This window comes from Rattus norvegicus, chromosome 3 (assembly GCF_021556685.1).
Source record: "Rattus norvegicus strain SHRSP/BbbUtx chromosome 3, alternate assembly SHRSP_T2T, whole genome shotgun sequence".
Lineage (NCBI taxonomy): Eukaryota > Metazoa > Chordata > Mammalia > Rodentia > Muridae > Rattus > Rattus norvegicus.
In genome coordinates, this window is record NC_141536.1 from 52,288,301 (window position 1) to 52,308,321 (window position 20,021).

Genomic DNA, 20,021 nt, shown 5'->3' on the forward strand with positions numbered 1-20,021 from the left:
AATTTGAACAGCTTACTGACCCGGGGCAGAATTGCTTTGCACAGCCCTCCCACCCTCCCTCGGCAGAGCAATATCCCAGTCTATCTCATTTCTGACACATTTACCTATGCAACACTGACACACACACACACACACACACACACACACACACACACACACACACACACACCCTTAGTGCTCAACGTAAATGCTCACTCTTTCTAGAGGTTGCTGCCATTTAGGAATATGTAAGCTATAAGGTCAAGGCTCATTTTATTAGGAAATAACAGCATATTCCTCTATGCAAACAGAAGCAACTCTGCTGGAGCGAATGCAAAGCACAAACTCCCATGGGGCACAGGGCTCCTACACCTCAACTGTGTCAGCATGCGAGCACAGGAGAAGATCTGTCCTGGGCATCCCTGCCACCGTGTCTGCCCGTGTCTGGTTGCTCACGTCTCAGCAATGGCTTTCCTGCCTGTCAGCTACACTTAAGACTGCAGGGAGATGAACGAACGCAGGCAACACAAACACACAAGAATTAGCAGCTTCCCTTCAACTCCGAAAGCCTCTTGAACCTGGTTTCTGTTCCGGAAACTCTCTTCAGAGGATTTAAATCACCTCCACATGGCAAACTCCCATGAGTCTCCACATGGAAAGAAGAGTGTGTCCTTCTAAAAACCTCAATTTGTTGTGTCAGTCAACAAAAGCATACTGTGTGGTAGTGATTTTAGAAAGAGACAGCATTAGCATACTGTGACTAGTATGTAAAGTGACAGCGACTCCCTGCTAGGGTGGGGGAAAATGATGAAGGCATACTCTGTTTCCTGAGCTCAGGAGCCCGCCCCAGGCTGTGCTGCTTCCCTCCGGTGTCATTCCACCCCATCCTTAGAACGGATGAATCCTTTGAAACGAGAATTACTACACCCATTACATAGATAAGGAAATTAAGTCACGAGAATGAGAAAGAATAGAGCTCGGAATCCCATTCGATATTAAAAAACTACAGAAAGAAAAAAATAACAGACAGAAAGCAGAAAGCCTTAAACTGCATGCACAGAGCAGAGGGAGTAAAAATGTTCTGGAAATGTCACCATTTCAAAACTTTGTCATGTGCATAAATGCTTATTTGTGTATTTCATACTGGCTGTGTTCTAAGTTACATGTTGTCTCAACAACACCCTTCTCCCCACACTCCCAATCCGTGATGATCTGTCCCTGTGTTTGCCTGTGTTTTTCCTCACATCCATCTTCAATGTCTGTCTCTTTATTAACGGAAAGAGCCTCTGGGGAGTGGGTGGGGCACTAATGGTCTACAACTTCTCTAATAGAGAACAGTTTGCACAGCGTGAGGATAAAACTGGGAAGGTCTTTAGGTTTACCAAGAATCGAAAACGCTTAAAAGTCTGTTAAATACACTACGCTGGAATCTAAATCACTAACCTGTCACTAATCACACTAACATGTTAGTCTACCCTGAGGAACCATTTTCAGAGTTGGGTGGCATTACTTGTTATAGCCACTAGGGGGAGCATCACCTTGTTCCAGAATGCTAAGGGCTGTCTGTGAAGACAGAACTGAGCAGAAACGCCAGGCTAGCTAGCACCAGGGGCCGAGGTTCGACCAGTTCTCTGTAATATAAAATTTTCTTTGTGGCAATGATGCCCTCCCCAAAAAGAGTGGGTAAACAGGAACTGATAAACAAAATTAAAATCCTAGAGCACTGTTGCCAACAGGAGGGTGGCAAGTAAGTCCAGGGAAAGATCACTGGAGGAAAGCTAATCCCTGAAAACCAAGCGTAAGAACAAGAGAAATGTTGGGCATTTGAGGACTTTTTGCTGGGAATAATTAAAAACTTGCAATAGCAAATAGTCACAAAATACCAGAAAGATTGCTTCTAAGTTAGAGAGGCCTAACTGACCATCATGCTGTAAAAAAAAGTTTTAAAAGCTTAATAAATTGAAGAGTTTATGACTGGAATAAAGCAATGCCTTCTAACAACAAGGTTCCATCCCTGAATGGGAGACTTCCAGAAGAGAATTATTATTATTATTATTATTATTATTTATTATATTAAATCTAAGTAGAAAATCGGCATCTTGGGTGGACTTATGATAGACAGAGGACTGTCAGGTCTGTTAGGGAGATGCCAAATTTCTATAAGGAGTAGGCTTGCCACTGGTTTGCATCACTAAAACTCTCCTTTAGATGATAAAGGTCTCTGGGTTACACTGTCAATGTCAGGGTTATTTCAAAGTCACAGGATTAAAAAGGAGAAACAGATTCAAAAAACAATTGTTCCTGTGCAGGGCAGTAAGGTAAGAATACAGAGGAAACACTGGGTTTAAAGCCATTTGCTTCCGCTTACATGATTAATCTTTCTAAGTAAACTTTTCTCGGCTGCTAATCAGTTAAAGGCACAAACAACTTGTTCTGCAACTAAAAGGAAGCTCATGCAAAATGCAGTAACTCGGCCTGGTTCAGACTGGAGCTAGCCGGATGTTCCTATCCTGGGAAGTCAGCTCAACCTGTGTAGTCTGTGATGTAAGCTCGGCCTCCTTCACCCCTGTCTTCTGACCTCTGCTTTGTCTCTTTTCCTCGGTGACTGCACCTACCCGCCTACCCCATGCAAGCAGGATCGATTCTTCCTCCACCTCCCAGGCTTCTTCCTCCCTCCTCCCCCTCCCCCTCCTCCCGCCCCCGCCCTCGCCCTCGCCCCCTCCCCCTTGTGCTACACTGGTTTCTCTCCCCCGCAGACTCGGGCTTTCTGCCGCTAACAGGATGACGCACTCGGGGCCAGAACGAGGTAGATTCTTCTCATCCACAAACATAGCTTTGTGGAAACTCAAAGCTGGTCACTGGATCCCACTCTGGATGTGGCATACCTTTTGGAAGGATCTTTCTGGAGACACAGTGAAAGTAACTTTCTGAAGGACTTGCCGTATTTTTTCATCATTTCTTTATCCTCTACGCCGGTTTCTAAAGTGGGCGGGTCATTTTGCAAAGTCAACATTAGCACCTGCGGCGAAAACAAAAGAGGAGCGGGTCTCTGTTGAGTGAGCCAAGATGGGATTTTCAGCTTTCCCACAAAAGCATCAAAGAACTTCCTTGACCGGGTTATGGACATGCGTTTCCCATGATTTTGAATCTGCCCACACCCTCCTTATCCCTTTGGTTATTCTCGTGGACAGAACTTAAGAAATTTGCTCTGTCTGTTAAGAATGGTCTCTCAGGGCCACAAGGAAACATGTTTTCTGGGAAGTTAGCTAGCTCTCACGGGACCTCAGGGAACATGTAGCTGCTGGTGGTCAGGAGACAAAGGGACATTCAAGTGTGAAGGCCATTTATAAGCACAGAACCCGATGTACTCAGTCAGGGCTCCTGAAACGTATTAGCAACCCTAAAAATAAAGCCAGAGCATCCCAGGAGGTAAAGAGAACACAAAACGAGAAAACTGCTAAAGGGCTTGGTTAAAAAAAATGAAATAAGAAGATACTGATGGTCAGGATTGAATTATAAGGTACAAAAAAACTATCATCATATCAAAGACTGTGCTACATGGCAGGAGACAAAACAAAGTAAAGTTTCAATCAAAAAGGAAATAATTCTACTCTTTCCCACTAAGAGGAGTATTTACTGTAAAAGGGAGAAGACTGTATAGCATGCGATTGAACTCCAAAATGAATGAACCTCCTTAATGCATAAATCGGGCCTAATTTATGCAAATGCTATACGTGTCAAGACTCCTTTGGAACACTTTGAGGCCTGTGAGTAGATCAATGTTAAAAGTGGCTGTTGTCTGTGAAAGACAACAGCCGGAGGAGACGTGGGCTCTTGTGAACTCCAGACACAAAGTCCCGGTGGGCGGGCGGCAAACTGGGATTAACAAATGCCTCTTTAGATTCAGGTGGGAAATCAAGGGGAGACAGGGAGATGAAGAAACATAAAAAATAAAACATGGATAAAAGACGGAGTTCTCAGAGTTCCTCCGGTATATTTTCCATAAAAAATTCTTGTATGGTTTACATGTCAACTTCAAACCTTCTGCTTAAAAAAAAAATCATAAAGAGATGCATTGACATTTTAACTGTATTAAAATTTTAGACAGAAATAGACATAAAACCAGGGTATGGGGTGTAAGCCCAGCGGTACTATCTGTTCAGCACAAGGGAAGTCTTGGGCAGAATCACAAACAATATTTTCTAAGTAGTAAATTAGCACTGCTAAAACGTTGACAGATTATCTGTGGCTGGTGAGATCACGGGTGATTGTTCAACCTGCCTCTTTCTGTTAGCGCTTTCAAGTTTCCTACAATAAGAAAGTACTGGGCTGGGGGAGAGGTTGGGAAACAAACGGGGGTCAATCCCGAACCCACACTCCCTAAGCACTGGCTCTATCCCGAAGCCCCACCCCACTGCCCACTTTATGAACACCACTAGAGTCAGGGAACCTATTTATAAACAGATTCAATTCTTTTAAATTTTCTAAAAAATACAAGTTGAAAAATAAAACCGGCATAGAGCAGAGTTCTGATGAAACAACTTCATGACTATCACTGAACAACAGCAGCCTCGAGACGAAGTCTAGTTGGGGGAGTTAGAAATTCTGCCACCCTCCCGGAGGTAGAGCAGATAGGAGAATAACAGAAACCCGAAAATAGTACCCAAAGTATATGGTGCTTCAAAACACCGTGACTCACTCCCTCCCTCCCATCAGATGAGCCACAACACCACGGTCGGGGAGCAGGCTGAAAATGGAATCCACGATCCTTATTTTAAAAGGAAAGACAGAGAGCAGTCTGAGATCCGTCTGCAAGAGCAACGGCCTCCTAGTACATTCTCAGATTGTGTAGAAAAGACCCGAGATCATCCTGCCCTTCCAAGAGCCACACATCTATCTGCTCAACTCTGCACTAAGGCAGAGTGCAGGGCACTGCACCAGTTCTGTCAACTCAGCGCGTGAGAACGTGAGTCAGCCCTCAACTTGGCCAAATTCCCCCTCGAACTCCCACAAGTCTAAGCGGAAAATAAGCATGTTCGGGAGAAGCCATGCCCCCCACCCCCCACACTCCCCGCCCCCATCACAGTTCCAACCCCATAGTCCTCGCTGGCAGTCATTACTTTCATTGGAGGGTATTTGTGGTAAGGCGCTGCTCCCGTTGCTAATTCAATGGCTGTTATTCCAAAACTCCACATGTCAGCCTTGAAGTCATAGCCTCTCACCTAAGAAGGGCAAAGAAGATAAAGAGGAAAAAAAATCACCCACAATCATGTGGCAGGCCTGTTACACATCAGTGCACCCACTACTGTGTCAGATATCTGACGCTATTTATAAAATGTCAGTGTGGTTTGCTAAGGGTTAGCTGACAATCAGGAATTTAAATCTACATTGTGTGATACATTCTACGACTACAATAACTGACTGAAATGAAGGAACACCGGCAGAGCATCAGATCTGTGTTACGTTAGATTAATTAGACACACTCAATATAGATATATCAATGATATGTATTCCCGTACTACAGCAATCAAGGTAACAATTGTTTTTTACCTGTTCCATGACCTCAGGGGCCATCCAACATGGGGTACCAACAAATGTTTTTCTGACTTTATTCCTTGTGACATCACCCCCTGTTGCTAAGAATGCACTTACTCCAAAATCTGAAAAGAAAAAACAAACTTTATTTTATGTTCCATGTGGCTCATAAATCCTGATCTGCATCTCATCCCTCCCTGTTGGGCCCTAGGGTGGTGATGGATCGCTGCAAACACACTCATGGAGTTTCTCAGACACAAGCCAGGCTCACCCTGCTGTCTGCCACCTGCCCTTCTCTACCCTGCAGAACGAACGAGCTATCAGAGGCAATGGGCCAGGCAAGCCCACCAAACCACAGAAAGCTTTCTAAAGACAGTACACAAGGTCACGGTTTCCTCTAATTACCATACCAATGAAAGCATAAACACATTTCAAAAGCCCAGAATATAAAATGTCTTGGCTTTTATTTAAGCTTTTATTTCCCTTAGTCACTAATAAGAATAAAACTCGAGGAAGTAAGAGTGGTATGTAATATAGTTATTTTTTATTGTGATTTTCTAGCCCATTTAATTCTAAGTTACCAATGCTCAAAAAAAGTTGATTTTATAAAGAAAAAAATGAATTCATCTCATATCATCATGCCCTAAACAGTATATATTAATATCTTGGCCAAAATCACAAAAGCAAGGCCACATATCAGGTACTCAAAGCTTAAGTTTGTCCTTATGCAACTGGTTGTTCAAAGGAAAGGCTAAGTCAAGAAAGATTGGGGTTTTTTTCCCCTTCCCCCCCTTCAAAATTTCCTGGATAATTTTCATTACGTTGTAGATGGAATGATACATAGATTTAAAATTATCTCTTACTTTACTTATTAGGTGCATGTGTACATGAGTGCATGTGTCTGTGAGTGTGCATGCTTGTGGCGTGCCCATAAGTTTATCCAGTGTACAGATGCATGCACATCATGTACTTGTGGAGGTCAGCAGTCAGTTTTCAGAATTGCTTCTCATCTTGCACAGCATTGGCGTTGTCTCTCTTGCTGCTTCTGCAGTGCTACGAACTACAGGCTCGCTCACTGGCAAGCCACAAACTTGCAGGGTTTTCTCCCCCTCCCACCTGGCTACTGGAGCACTGGGATCTGACTCACAGCCTACAGGCTTGTGTGCCAAACACTTTTACCCAGGGAGCTATCGCACTGGCCAAAACCACGATACTCTTCCTAATACCCACTACATACTAGAAGTTTGGTGTGTGAGATTACTTGGTATACTGGACATGCATATGGACAAATCTGCAAAAACAACTTCTGTCATTGGCAGTAGTGGACAGCTGCTGCTAACTAATGCATGCACCCTCATTTACATTTTTGCATAGAGTAAAATCAGCTGATAAAGAGCCAACCACTCAGGACTAGCACACTTCTTGGTATCAGCCGCATCAAATATCCGCAGAGAGTGAAGTGGTAGATAGAAAGGTCAGAGGGCAGCAGTGCATGCCTCTAGCCCCAACACTTGCGGGCAGCCAGGGCCTCAGAGTAGCACCCTGTCTGCCAAAACTAGGTGCCAGCCAGAAGCTCGCCACGTCGCAGGACACTCTGCAGTATGACTGGGGCAATGCTGCTCTGCTATGATTCTCTTTTGCTGGTTCTCTTTGTTGACAGTCAGGATGCCAGCACTTCAAAGAACAGCCTCAAGTACAAGCCTACACCAGAGGCATACAGGGGGTTTGCTTTAGACCCCAGCACTATCATGCCAGAAACCGTTATGTTGCCTCGTAAGTGCAAATATGTTGGCTTTATTAACAGTTAAAACATATTCAATTCCCAACAAATAACATAGTCATCTCCCAACAGGACATCGGTTACAAGTAAATGAAATGAATATTAAGAAATGACGTTTTTGTTCTACTACTACTTGTGTGTTAATATTGAACATAAGTTATATTTCGACAAATGCCATCAATTTAATTTCCATACACGGAGCCTACTCTGAAATTCTTTGAATGACTACACCCCAGTAGCTCACAGAGGAATCAAGTAAACGGTCATTTGTTAAGTATCTACTACCTGTGAGTGACTATTCTAAGGCTTTTAAAAATATAAATTTTAATTTAACTTATATTTCCCTCAAGAAGTTCAACAAAGAATTCAATACTATTTTTATTAAAATAATCTTACAATACGACAATATCAAATAAATGTATTATCTATAAATAATGTGGATAAAGGCTGCTTTGAGGAAATATCAGATCCTTAAACTAAAGTTAACCTTTAAAGATGGGAGCCAATTAAACTATAGTTATTATTCTTCAATTCCTTAAAATTCTACCTGCTTACTCAATATATTTGAGAAGCTAAAAATAATAGCTATGAAAGGTAAATAGAGCAATTAACTATTGACAATGCCTCTTCCATGTGTCTTCCATGATTCGCATGAGTCCCAGGCTTAGTCACAGCCTCAGCTGAGAACATCTACTCTCAAGTCAAAAACAGATGGTTAAATGTCTTTAAAGCACAGCAAAAAAAGGGGGGGGGATCCAGAAGCAGAAAAGAAAACACCAATCCTAGCATCCCCTCAGAACTATTAACTATGGAATAGCTACAATTTGCAACTATGTGTGGCCAATATGAATATAGAACAATGTATCCATACTGAGGATCTTCAACAGAGGAACATAGTGCACTTATACAAACAGGAAAATCGGTACGTTCTGTTCTCTTCAGACAGTATACATCTGAAGGGAAGAACAGTGAAGAGAAACGGGGTTCTCCTAGGGATGCCTGCATACAGCTGATGAGGTCAGACAACCGTGGGTCAGAAATTATGCACATGTTTCTGGCAACAGAAAGTCAAATGAGTCCAGTCAGCCTGCCCTTGTGCTTTTGCAGGATGTGGGTAAAAGCTACTGTAGGGAAACATTTAGGAGGAGTTCTGTCACCTTAGCAGGGAAGGGCTCCAAACTCTTCTGAATCCATTCACTCCTTTCCTTCCCCCAATCAGTTCCTCCTTTAAGCCAACTTACTTTTTGATGAAAGTCCTGTGGCAGCTTCCTGCGTCCCTATATCCTGCTCCTGTCAGTCCCAGAATCAAGTCTGGGCCTCTAAGTCACAGGCCGGAGGGGTCCTTAAAAGCCTGGTAAGACACTCTTGGCCCTTTGGGTGAAATCGAAGCCTTTTAGCCTAACACATAAATATCAACCCCTTCCTCTCCTGAACATCTACCCCTATTCCCAGATCCAACCAGGACCTCCTGCCCCAACAAAATGTTTTTCTACTGATGTCAGTAGCTCTTAGTGTCCCCAGTGTTGGCTACATACAATACCTGTACTTAGCACACAGGGTTCCCTCCCCCACTTGACTGCAGGCAGTGCTATTCTGAGTCCTCAGGGACCCAGGCATCCTTGGCACCTTGGTCATCGCCAATTCCTTTGATCCATGTTCATCACGCCTGCCTATTCTGTCAAGTATCGTTTGAGATTGGTCGTCTTCCTCAGGGTGCACAAATGGAGAGCCCTGAAGAGGACCAGGAACACTGTAGTTATCTGATTTTGAGACGGCCACACACTGAGAGACAGAAGGTAGGTGTCCTGGTATACAAGACTAACACCAGCCCACACCTCAACTGTTACTTGTAACCTTTTTGGGCCTCTGTTTGCTTGTTCTTACCAGATTTATCAATTAGGTCTAGTTTTCTTTTCCTTTCATTTCAGAAGTCTCGAATTTTCCTCAGGGTGATGGACAACATACTGTTCTCACCTTTTAACAAATGGCATAAGTGAGCCACGGAGGGTGGGGCGTCAGCATTCTTCAGGAGCAGACATGAAATATGAGTGAGAAAGATCTTAAGATGTTACCATCTCAGGAGGATAAGACATGAACTAAGACACAACAGCACAGCATGTACAACCAAATGTCATGGTGTCTGTGTGGGAGGTCACACAGGCTGTAACTGTCACCATAGACAATATCCAAAATGAACCTTAGAGCTGGCCTTGAAGATGAGGTAAGGAGCGGGACAAGTAAGCTGACAGGAAACCAATTCCAGACAAAGGCACTACGTTGGCAAAGCCCAGGCTTGGAGCCAAAGAAAAACTCACGTATTTCTGTGAGAAACCATAAAGGAGGCCAGGTCCTGGGTACCATGGTCCTTGTGACTAAAGACACTTGATGCTCAGCTTTAGCGCTGGGAAGGCTGGGCTCTACAGGGAGGCCGGCTCTCCCTCAGCAACCTCCTACCCAGGTCTCAGGCAAGCATCTGCCACTCAGCCTGAGGAGTGAGTGAGTCGCCAGAGAGGAAACACAGACCTGGGCTGCTGCCTTCACAGATTCCCAGAGGAAACAAACACCGCTGTCTTTACAGAAAAAGCTTCTGTGCTCCTTTTACAGTTGGCAACAAACACACATTTTAAAAAAGAAAGCAAAAACAATGGGAAAAGGCAACCCCTCCTGCCCGATGTAGTCTACAAACTCAGTCTGCCAGTTATGTTGTTACAGTGTCTAAAGTCAACACAGCAGCGTGATATTCTAATCGTAATACCATACATAACCCTGGGGCTCGGTTGGCCTCGGAGAGGACCTGGAACCCCCTGGTTTGCAGAGGTTGCTACGAGCATTCTTATTCTCTGTATCTAAGTATCGATGAGTAAGAGCAAGGTCAAATGCCAGGAATCTATGATGGCGGAAAATGGTGACTTCCTTGGAGCCTACTGGATGCCGGGAAGCAGACTTTGCTTGTGACAATGGAGATTCTCAGCACAGAAAAGTTGTAAAGTATTTGAGAGGTTTTTTTTCTTCACCTTATGTGAAAATAATAAAAAATGCCAGTCGAGCCCAAATACAGATTCACTCCCTGGTATTCCTGTGTAGACTTGGTTTACTGACACCAAACTCAGGTTCAAAAGAGACCTGTGTGCGAATTCTTGGTGTGCCTGCCGCAAGGGAATGTCTCATTCACCCATAGGGGATGAGACCAGTGACTTCCCTGAGCTTACAGGACAAACTGGGAGAACCTTCTAGGGGCTCCCTAGCTAATGAACATCATTAATTAGTCTGAAAATGAACATCATCAAGAGTTAGAAGGACTCCATTAAGTCACCAGCCCTTGCCTACCACAGCTTCTCATGACACCTGCTGTTCTCTAAAAGGGACAGATGTTGTGGTGGAGAGGCAGTCCAGTAAATAGCAGTACTCGCCATCAATCAGCCAATAAGATGTAGTATTTTAATCTATATATCATTAATATATTGGTATATAATGTAAATGTATTTTCTCATACATATATGAAACTTTGCATAGAAAACACTGACACTGGGTCAATTCAATATCTGCTTAGAGAAAAACAGGATTATATTTGATAGTTCAAAACTTTCTAAAGGTAATTCATAGCATATAAGACAGACAGTAAACTTTCAGTCCTCAGCAGTGGCTAAGTGAAGAGAGAAGCCTGCCCTCATATCCTCGGAGGCGGTCATCCTGGAGAGGTCTTAGCTACCAGCGGTCCCTGTTACTAGAGGCCAAGGTTTTATAAAGTCGAACAGCTGAGTGAGAAGCCTGAGGAGTCCGCGCTCGGGGGCTGCTCACGGCAAATAGAGTTTGCACCTGGTCCAACGAGCAGCAGGGACCAAAGTGGCTGAGAAGAAAAGTTGGGAAAGCCCGTGCAAAACTGCACAGGAAAGGAAAGGGGTTGGCAGCGGGGGGCCGACCGCAGCTGTAACTCAGCAGTGCAATTAACAGAGAGGGATCTGTGACTTAGTGGATACTGGAATCGAAAAGGAGGAAGGAACGAGAAGACTCAAGACTTGCCAAAGAACACAGTGACAGAGGGCCTAAAATAAAATCACAGTCCTTCTAAAAGAAAGCGAAGGAGATCAAAATGGATTGGAGGGGGGCGGGGATTGATATTCTGCACGACCAAGTTTTCCCGGAGTAAAGACCAAGCTGTGATTATGCATCTCAGAAAGAGTAGTTCAAGGTTCTCCAGCCGAATGTTCTATTCATGTCATCAAAAACAACCTCTTTCTAATTTAACTTGAAGCTGGGGTTTTTTGGTTGTTTTTTAGTTTGTTTGTTTTTCATTTCTCCAACCCCTTTATGAAAGGCTGTCAAACTGAAATGTCCTTCTGAATGCCTACCGTCCTCAGCCCCTGCAGCATCTGGGCTTCCCTGAGCTCTACAGGTTCCTTAAGGATTCATTCGTGTATTCTATATATAAGTACGCTGTAGCCGTCCTCAGACACACCAGGAGAGGACATCACATCTCATTACAGATGGTTGTGAGCCACCATGTGGTTGCTGGGAATTGAACTCATGGTCTCTAGAAGAGCAGTCGGTGCTCTTAACCACTGAGCCATCTCTCCAAGCCTACAGGTTCCTTAAAATGACAGACCCCTAACAAGCACGTGAAGAACTTTGTGGCTTAAGTCATTACTGTGCAACCTGCACAGTAACAATACAAAAACAGAGGCGAACTCGTCTCCGTTCTATTCGGAACCAACTACAGAATGTGTGTTTTAGCAATGTATCTCATGTTCCTTGTGCTGTCTAGACTGGGGTATGTGTCAGTGTGCACTGGGATGTTTGTCAGCACCACTGGATCTTGTCCGTTCCTGGTAGAATGCAAGGCCTGGAGCCTTGACAGCATGAGCTTGCAGAGTTGTGTTTTAGACACAACTGCCTCCCCAGGGAGACCAGACATGAGGAAACAGGTGCAAGAGTGGCCTTTGCATGAGTCGATAGGCATGAATAATAATAATAATAATAATAATAATAATAATAATAATAATAATAATAATGACGATAACAACAACAACAACAACAAGGGAAGCAACAAATGACACTCAGCTGCCCCTTCACCTCCATTTCTTAGAGAGGGAGGAAAAGCAGGACCAGAGAGAGCCATGGCTTCCTCAACTAGAGAGTCAGGTGTGCCTCTTTAAAGTGCAGTCCAACGTACAAATTCTTCCTAAAGTCATTCTTCCTAAAGTAGAGTTTTGACCTTGAAACACTGATCAACTCCCCAATCCCCGATGGTTGCCTCAAGATTGGCGCTGGGGAATGAGGAAACTCCTCCGAGGCCAGAAGTCAGCATGCCTCAGAAGCCACCCAGCTTCCTGTGTTGCCTTTTCTCAAGGTAAGCTTCCCCAAAAGCCAGCCAAGTGCCATCAATTTCTTGAACTGACCAAGTAACCAACCGGTTGTTTCACTTTTCTAACAAGTGATTAAACCTGGTCTTTGTCCACCAGTTTATCTTTGCTTATGAATCAGATCACAGCAACCTCTAGCTTTCTTGGAGTAGTGCCATCCTCAAAATGTCTTCAGGCCTCCAGGCACTGAGAGCCAAGTCTTAAATGGAAACCCGGAGGCCATGACCTCCTTCCTATCAGCTGGGAAACCTGCAACTGAGGAACAGAGGAGAGAGTTCAGGACAGTACTTCCTCAAAGGAGGCAGAGGGGACACGTTAAGTGTCCAAGTGAGCACTGTAACTCTGGGTTTCAGAACCCTGCTGGGCCAGGAGCAGAATTAAAGGCTAAGGGGATGGAGCCCAGATGCCACCAAGCCCTGAGACAGCAGACAGCCACCTACACTTAACAGTGCTCCTTTCCTTCTAGAAAAGTTTTCCTTTTGTGACAGTGGCTTTTCAGCATGCCCACTAAAACGAGCCTAGCTGACACAGGGCCACGGGCACAGTGGCTGACACAGAAGATAGCGAGTGAGATCCGAGGGGAGTATTCCGCAAGATCTTGTGGGAGAGTCTGCACCTAAATGGGCTCCTTTGCTTCCCACACTCCCCTTCCTGTGCCAGAATCAACAGAAGGCAGGTGCTCCTGGCCTGGAGAGTGGTCCCTGGGTTCTGCTGAGTAGGGTTCTGAAACCCAGAGGTATGGTGCTCACTCAGACCCAGCAGACATAGAAAGGAAACAGGAAAGAATCCATGACCTTCACGATGCCCTGCAGCAACTGTGAAACCATGTGGCCGAGATTCCTGGATATGGGAGCTAGTCCAACGTCCTTGATGCTTAATCTCCCGTTAGACAACAACTCTAGGACTTGTACCCAAAGGCTTAACACTTACAGTCTCCTGTCTTCCTCCAAGCCATCCATGTGCACTGCCACACTGCCTGATTGCCAAGAATGAACAAATGCACCAAAAACCAGAGCTGTTGCAATTCCCGAAAGGATTTGGTAAAAAAAAAAAAAAAAAAAAAAAAAGCAAGAAAGCAGTTTACTATGAACTGCAATTTTTGATTATAAAACAGCCCCAGTATTAGCACAGCTTTTTCTGCCAGGGGCATAGCTCAAGATGAATAATTGCAGAAGTGTCTCAAGGGGGATGAAGCACACATTGAAAGCAAAGTCTAACTTTTGGTTGCTATTTGGAGCAATAATTTCACAACCTTGACTGGAACAACACACTTCTAGGAAATAGGAGAGAGCTATCTTTAAAGCCCTAGAGTCTCGACCCTCGGGGACTGGAAGGAGCAGTGTCACCAGGAGCATCTCAGAAATGCAGGGTCTCAGGTCCCTGTCCGGAGCCACTGGATCAGCATCTGCACTACGGCAAGATGCTCAACCAACTGACTGTGAACTCAAGGTGAGGACTCCTAGCCAACCACTGTGTCTGGAAGACCTCGATGCACAGCATTTCCCCAGCTTCCCTCATTCAACTCTTAGAAGAAGAGAGCCACAGCCGTGGGAAGAGAATGTAGGGGAAAGTTTATATGTACATAAGGTCACATATTGTGTGACACGGTACGTCTAAGGGCAATACAAGTGTAAATGACAATGTGACAGTGAACTACTTAATCCAGTAACTCTCAACTGTGTCCACTGCGTCCAGAAGGCCAAGTAGCCGAGCACGGTCTCACCTCTACGGGGATTCAGAATCTTGAAAATGAATGTATAACCACATTCCTGTAAACTGCCTGTCACGAACAGCTGCCCAGCGGAGAGGCCGTGGTACGGGGAGAGAATCTGTGGTGCCGGTTAAAGCACAGAGGTTTACAGCTGCGCTCACTGCTTTCCCATTTGGAAAATGGGACACTGATGAACTGAGGGAAATATCTCATCTCATCAAAGCAATAACGGGGAACACACTGATCTTTTAAGGGACTTGGTAATCGTGTTGGCCACTGATCTACAACTAGTTATCAAATGCCACCTGCCCTGCTCCAGAGAGAAACAGTCTGTGGAGTGTGGGGGGAAACCAGAATCATCTAAAAACATCACTGTTGCTCCCCCACCCCCACGCCTCCCACCAGGCCCTGCCTTTCATTTTGCATTTTTCCTTCTTACAAGCAAATGGTGCTCACTGATCTGGTCTGGCTTTGGTAGCTGAGGGCCCCATTCATAGGATAGTGACTGAGGCATTCACAGACCAAAACATGATCCTGCGGAATTTCCTGAGTCTGGGCCCTGGAGGGTCATTTGTCAGCTGTTCTGGACAAATGTATGTTCCCCATCGGTGAATGAGAGCGAGGGGCCATCCTGATGGTCTCCGAAACATCAGACAATGACGATTTCACAAGTTTTTCTGACAGCAAAATAAGAGAAGAAACTAGATGGCATGCCTTTATGTTCCTCAAAGGAAGGTTTTAAAATGCGGAAATAAAGGAAGCAGAAGGGACGCCTACCCAGACGCGGGCCCTCATCTAGGTAGAGCCTCAATATTCCCACGAACCAGTTTCCTTGCAATGGAAAACTTGAGACTTAATCCAGCTATGCTGAAGGTCCAGGCAGAAGCCAGTTTTCTCCAGTACAAAGATACACCAATCGATGGTCAACTCCCTACTGAATATGACTCTTACTGTGAATAGAGGAAAACCAAGTTTCCCAACGCATAGAAGGGCTAATTTAAAGATATTCCGACAATGGCAGCCACAGACACAAAACTAGGCTTACTCGCATCCTCCTCCATGCCTGAAATGACCCACTGGTTTGCACGATTTAAAACAGGACCGGAAAGGTCTGTAGTGATTACAGTTAATGAGGAACCATGCAAACGTTTTGATACAAGATAGGTCCTTGGAGATCGTGTTGCCAACTCTCCTTATTTTCCAGCTGAAGGAACTGATCCCTGGTGCAGATGAACGGTCAGAAAGTATAGAGGTGAAGTTCCTGTGGGAGGTTGGGGGGGGGTCTCTGCCACAGGCACTGCAAGGGCAGTCTGAGGAGATTCGAGAGCAATCTGCTTGCATGACCTTCTGACAGACTGAACTTCCACACACAAGTCTGTAACGGCTCAGCAGTCCTCAGATCCCTCAGCGCCGAAGCCTGCTCTGCTGAGCGGCCAGCACTGCTCTGAGGTAAATACATGACACCAGGATCATTTCCAAAGCCAGAGTCACACTTCTGAAGTCACGGGGGTCTACAGCTGGCCATACCCGAAAAGACAGGCACGTGCGTCTTAGATCAAATATTAATACTTATAAATTTCCAATGCGACATTTATACGCTCGCAGGTGGCCATTTGCAGGTGAACCTCTACTGAACTGGCTCCACTATCAGAAGCTTCTACGAAACCAGAGCCCCCTGTCTGTACACCGAAAAGAGACAGACCCTGTGGGAAATGCTGAGAACAGGCCCAGTTGCCACAAGTATTCAAGGAAACAACTGACATCATTTTTGCAAAGTTCTAAGAAGGATTAATTGAGGATAACAAAAGACTCAAAGAATCTGCAGGATTTCAAATCCGAAATAAGGAAAACTCTCCCATTTAAAGCCAGAAGATCCTGGACAGATGTCATACAGACCCTAAGAGAACACAAATGCAAGCCCAGGGTACTGTACCCTGCAAAACTCTCAATTAATGTAGATGAAGAAACCAAGATATTCAATGACAAAACCAAATTTACACAATATCTTTCTACAAATCCAGCACTACAAAGGATAATAAATGGTAAAGCCCAACATAAGGAGGCAAGCTATACCCTAGAAGAAGCAAGAAACTAATTGTCTTGGCACCAAAACAAAGAGAAGAAAAGCACACAAACATAACCTCATATAAAAATATGAATATAACAGGAAGCAATAATCACTATTCCTTAATATCTCTCAACATCAATGGCCTCAACTCCCCAATAAAAAGACATAGATTAACAAACTGGATACGCAACGAGGACCCTGCATTCTGCTGCCTACAGGAAACACACCTCAGAGACAAAGACGGAAACTACCTCAGAGTGAAAGGCTGGAAAACAACTTTCCAAGCAAATAGTCGGAAGAAGCAAGCTGGAGCAGCCGTTCTAATATCAAATAAAGTCAATTTTCAACTAAAAGTCATCAAAAAAGATAAGGAAGGACACTTCATATTCATCAAAGGAAAAATCCACCAAGATGAACTCTCAATCCTAAATATCTATGCCCCAAATACAAGGGCAACTACATACGTAAAAGAAACCTTACTAAAGTTCAAAGCACACATTGCACCTCACACAATAATAGTAGGAGATTTCAAAACCCCACTCTCATCAATGGACAGATCATGGAAACAGAAATTAAACAGAGATGTAGACAGACTAAGAGAAGTCATGAACCAAATGGACTTAACAGATATTTATAGAACATTCTATCCTAAAGCAAAAGGATATGCCTTCTTCTCAGCTCTTCATGGTACTTTCTCCAAAATTGACCATATAATTGGTCAAAAAACGGGCCTCAACAGGTACAGAAAGATAGAAATAATCCCATGCGTGCTATCAGACCACCACGGCCTAAAGCTGGTCTTTAATAACAATAAGGGAAGAATGCCCACATATACGTGGAAATTGAACAATGCTCTACTCAATGATAACCTGGTCAAGGAAGAAATAAAGAAAGAAATTAAAGACTTTTTAGAATTTAATGAAAATACAACATACCCAAACTTATGGGACACAATGAAAGCTGTGCTAAGAGGAAAACTCATAGCTCTGAGTGCCTGCAGAAAGAAACAGGAGAGAGCATATGTCAGCAGCTTGACAGCACACCTAAAAGCTCTAGAACAAAAAGAAGCAAATACACGCAGGAGGAGTAGAAGGCAGGAAATAATCAAACTCAGAGATGAAATCAACCAAGTAGAAACAAAAAGGACCATAGAAAGAATCAACAGAACCAAAAGTTGGTTCTTTGAGAAAATCAACAAGATAGATAAACCCTTAGCCAGACTAACGAGAGGACACAGAGAGTGAGTCCAAATTAACAAAATCAGAAATGAAAAGGGAGACATAACTACAGATTCAGAGGAAATTCAAAAAATCATCAGATCTTACTATAAAAACCTATATTCAACAAAACTTGAAAATCTGCAGGAAATGGACAATTTCCTAGACAGATACCAGGTACCGAAGTTAAATCAGGAACAGATAAACCAGTTAAACAACCCCATAACTCCTAAGGAAATAGAAGCAGTCATTAAAGGTCTCCCAACCAAAAAGAGCCCAGGTCCAGAAGGGTTTAGTGCAGAATTCTATCAGGCCTTCATAGAAGACCTCATACTAATACTATCCAAACTATTCCACAAAATTGAAACAGATGGAGCACTACTGAGTTCCTTCTATGAAGCCACAATTACTCTTATACCTAAACCACACAAAGACCCAACAAAGAAAGAGAACTTCAGACCAATTTCCCTTATGAATATCGACGCAAAAATACTCAACAAAATTCTGGCAAACCGAATCCAAGAGCACATCAAAACAATCATCCACCATGACCAAGTAGGCTTCATCCCAGGCATGCAGGGATGGTTTAATATATGGAAAACCATCAACATGATCCATTATATAAACAAACTGAAAGAACAAAACCACATGATCATTTCATTAGATGCTGAGAAAGCATTTGACAAAATTCAACACCGCTTCATGATAAAAGTCCTGGAAAGAATAGGAATTCAAGGCCCATACCTAAACATAGTAAAAGCCATATACTGCAAACCAGTTGCTAACATTAAACTAAATGGAGAGAAACTTGAAGCAATCCCACTAAAATCAGGGACTAGACGAGGCTGCCCACTCTCTCCCTACTTATTCAATATAGTTCTTGAAGTTCTAGCCAGAACAATCAGACAACAAAAGGAGGTCAAGGGGATACAGATCGGAAAAGAAGAAGTCAAAATATCACTATTTGCAGATGATAAGATAGTATATTTAAGTGATCCCAAAAGTTCCACCAGAGAATTACTAAAGCTGATAAACAACTTCAGCAAAGTGGCTAGGTATAAAATTAACTCAAATAAATCAGTAGCCTTCCTCTACACAAAAGAGAAACAAGCCGAGAAAGAAATTAGGGAAACGACACCCTTCATAATAGACCCAAATAATATAAAGTACCTCGGTGTGACTTTAACCAAGCAAGTAAAAGATCTGTACAATAAGAACTTCAAGACTCTGAAGAAAGAAATTGAAGAAGACCTCAGTAGATGGAAAGATCTCCCATGCTCATGGATTGGCAGGATTAATATAGTAAAAATGGCCATTTTACTAAAAGCGATAAACAGATTCAATGTAATCCCCATCAAAATACCAATCCATTTCTTCAAAGAGTTAGAACAATTTGCAAATTCATCTGGAATAACAAAAAACCCAGGATAGCTAAAACTATCCTCAACAATAAAAGGACTTCAGGGGGAATCACTATCCCTGAACTCAAGCAGTATTACAGAGAAATAGTGATAAAAACTGCATGGTATTGGTACAGAGACAGACAGATAGACCAGTAGAACAGAATTGAAGACCCAGAAATGAACCCACACACCTATGGTCACTTGATTTTTGACAAAGGAGCAAAAACCATCCAATGGAAAAAAGATAGCATTTTCAGCAAATGGTGCTGGTTCAACTGGAGGTCAACATGTAGAAGAATGCAGATTGATCCATGCTTATCACCCTGTACAAAGCTTAAGTCCAAGTGGATCAAGGACCTCCACATCAAACCAGATACATTCAAACTAATAAAGGAAAACTAGGGCAGCATCTGGAACACATGGGCACTGAAAAAAATTTCCTGAACAAAACACCAATGGTTTATGCTCTAAGATCAAGAATCGACAAATGGGATCTCATAAAACTGCAAAGCTTCTGTAAGGCAAAGGACACTGTGGTTAGGACAAAACAGCAACCAGCAGACTGGGAAAAGATCTTTACCAATCCTACAACAGATAGAGGCCTTATATTCAAAATATACAAAGAACTCAAGAAGTTAGACCGCAGGGAGACAAATAACCCTATTAAAAAATGGGGTTCAGAGCTAAACAAAGAATTCACAGCTAAGGAATGCCAAATGGCTGAGAAACACCTAAAGAAATGTTCAACATCTTTAGTCATAAGGGAAATGCAAATCAAAACAACCCTGAGATTTCACCTCACGCCGGTGAGAATGGCTAAGATCAAAAACTCAGGTGACAGCAAATGCTGGCGAGGATGTGGAGAAAGAGGAACACTCCTCCATTGTTGGTGGGATTGCAGACTGGTACAACCATTCCAGAAGTCAGTCTGGAGGTTCCTCAGAAAATTGGACATTGCACTACCTGAG

At 43.5% G+C, this 20,021-nt stretch overlaps 1 protein-coding gene across 2 annotated transcripts in view; it reads right to left on the reverse strand.

Annotated features, from left to right (window-relative positions):
• Positions 1-20,021, reverse strand: part of Stk39 (serine threonine kinase 39) — a 265,532-nt gene that overhangs the window by 154,389 nt on the left and 91,122 nt on the right. The window contains exons 1-4 of one of the 2 annotated variants that reach the window (XM_087654018.1): positions 13,585-13,624; positions 5,530-5,639; positions 5,100-5,201; positions 2,865-2,998 (exon numbers count right to left, since the gene is read on the reverse strand). In XM_087654018.1, coding sequence (XP_087510144.1) covers positions 2,865-2,998; positions 5,100-5,201; positions 5,530-5,639; positions 13,585-13,609 — 371 coding nt within the window. In that variant the 5' untranslated portion in view covers positions 13,610-13,624. 2 annotated transcript variants of the gene reach the window in all.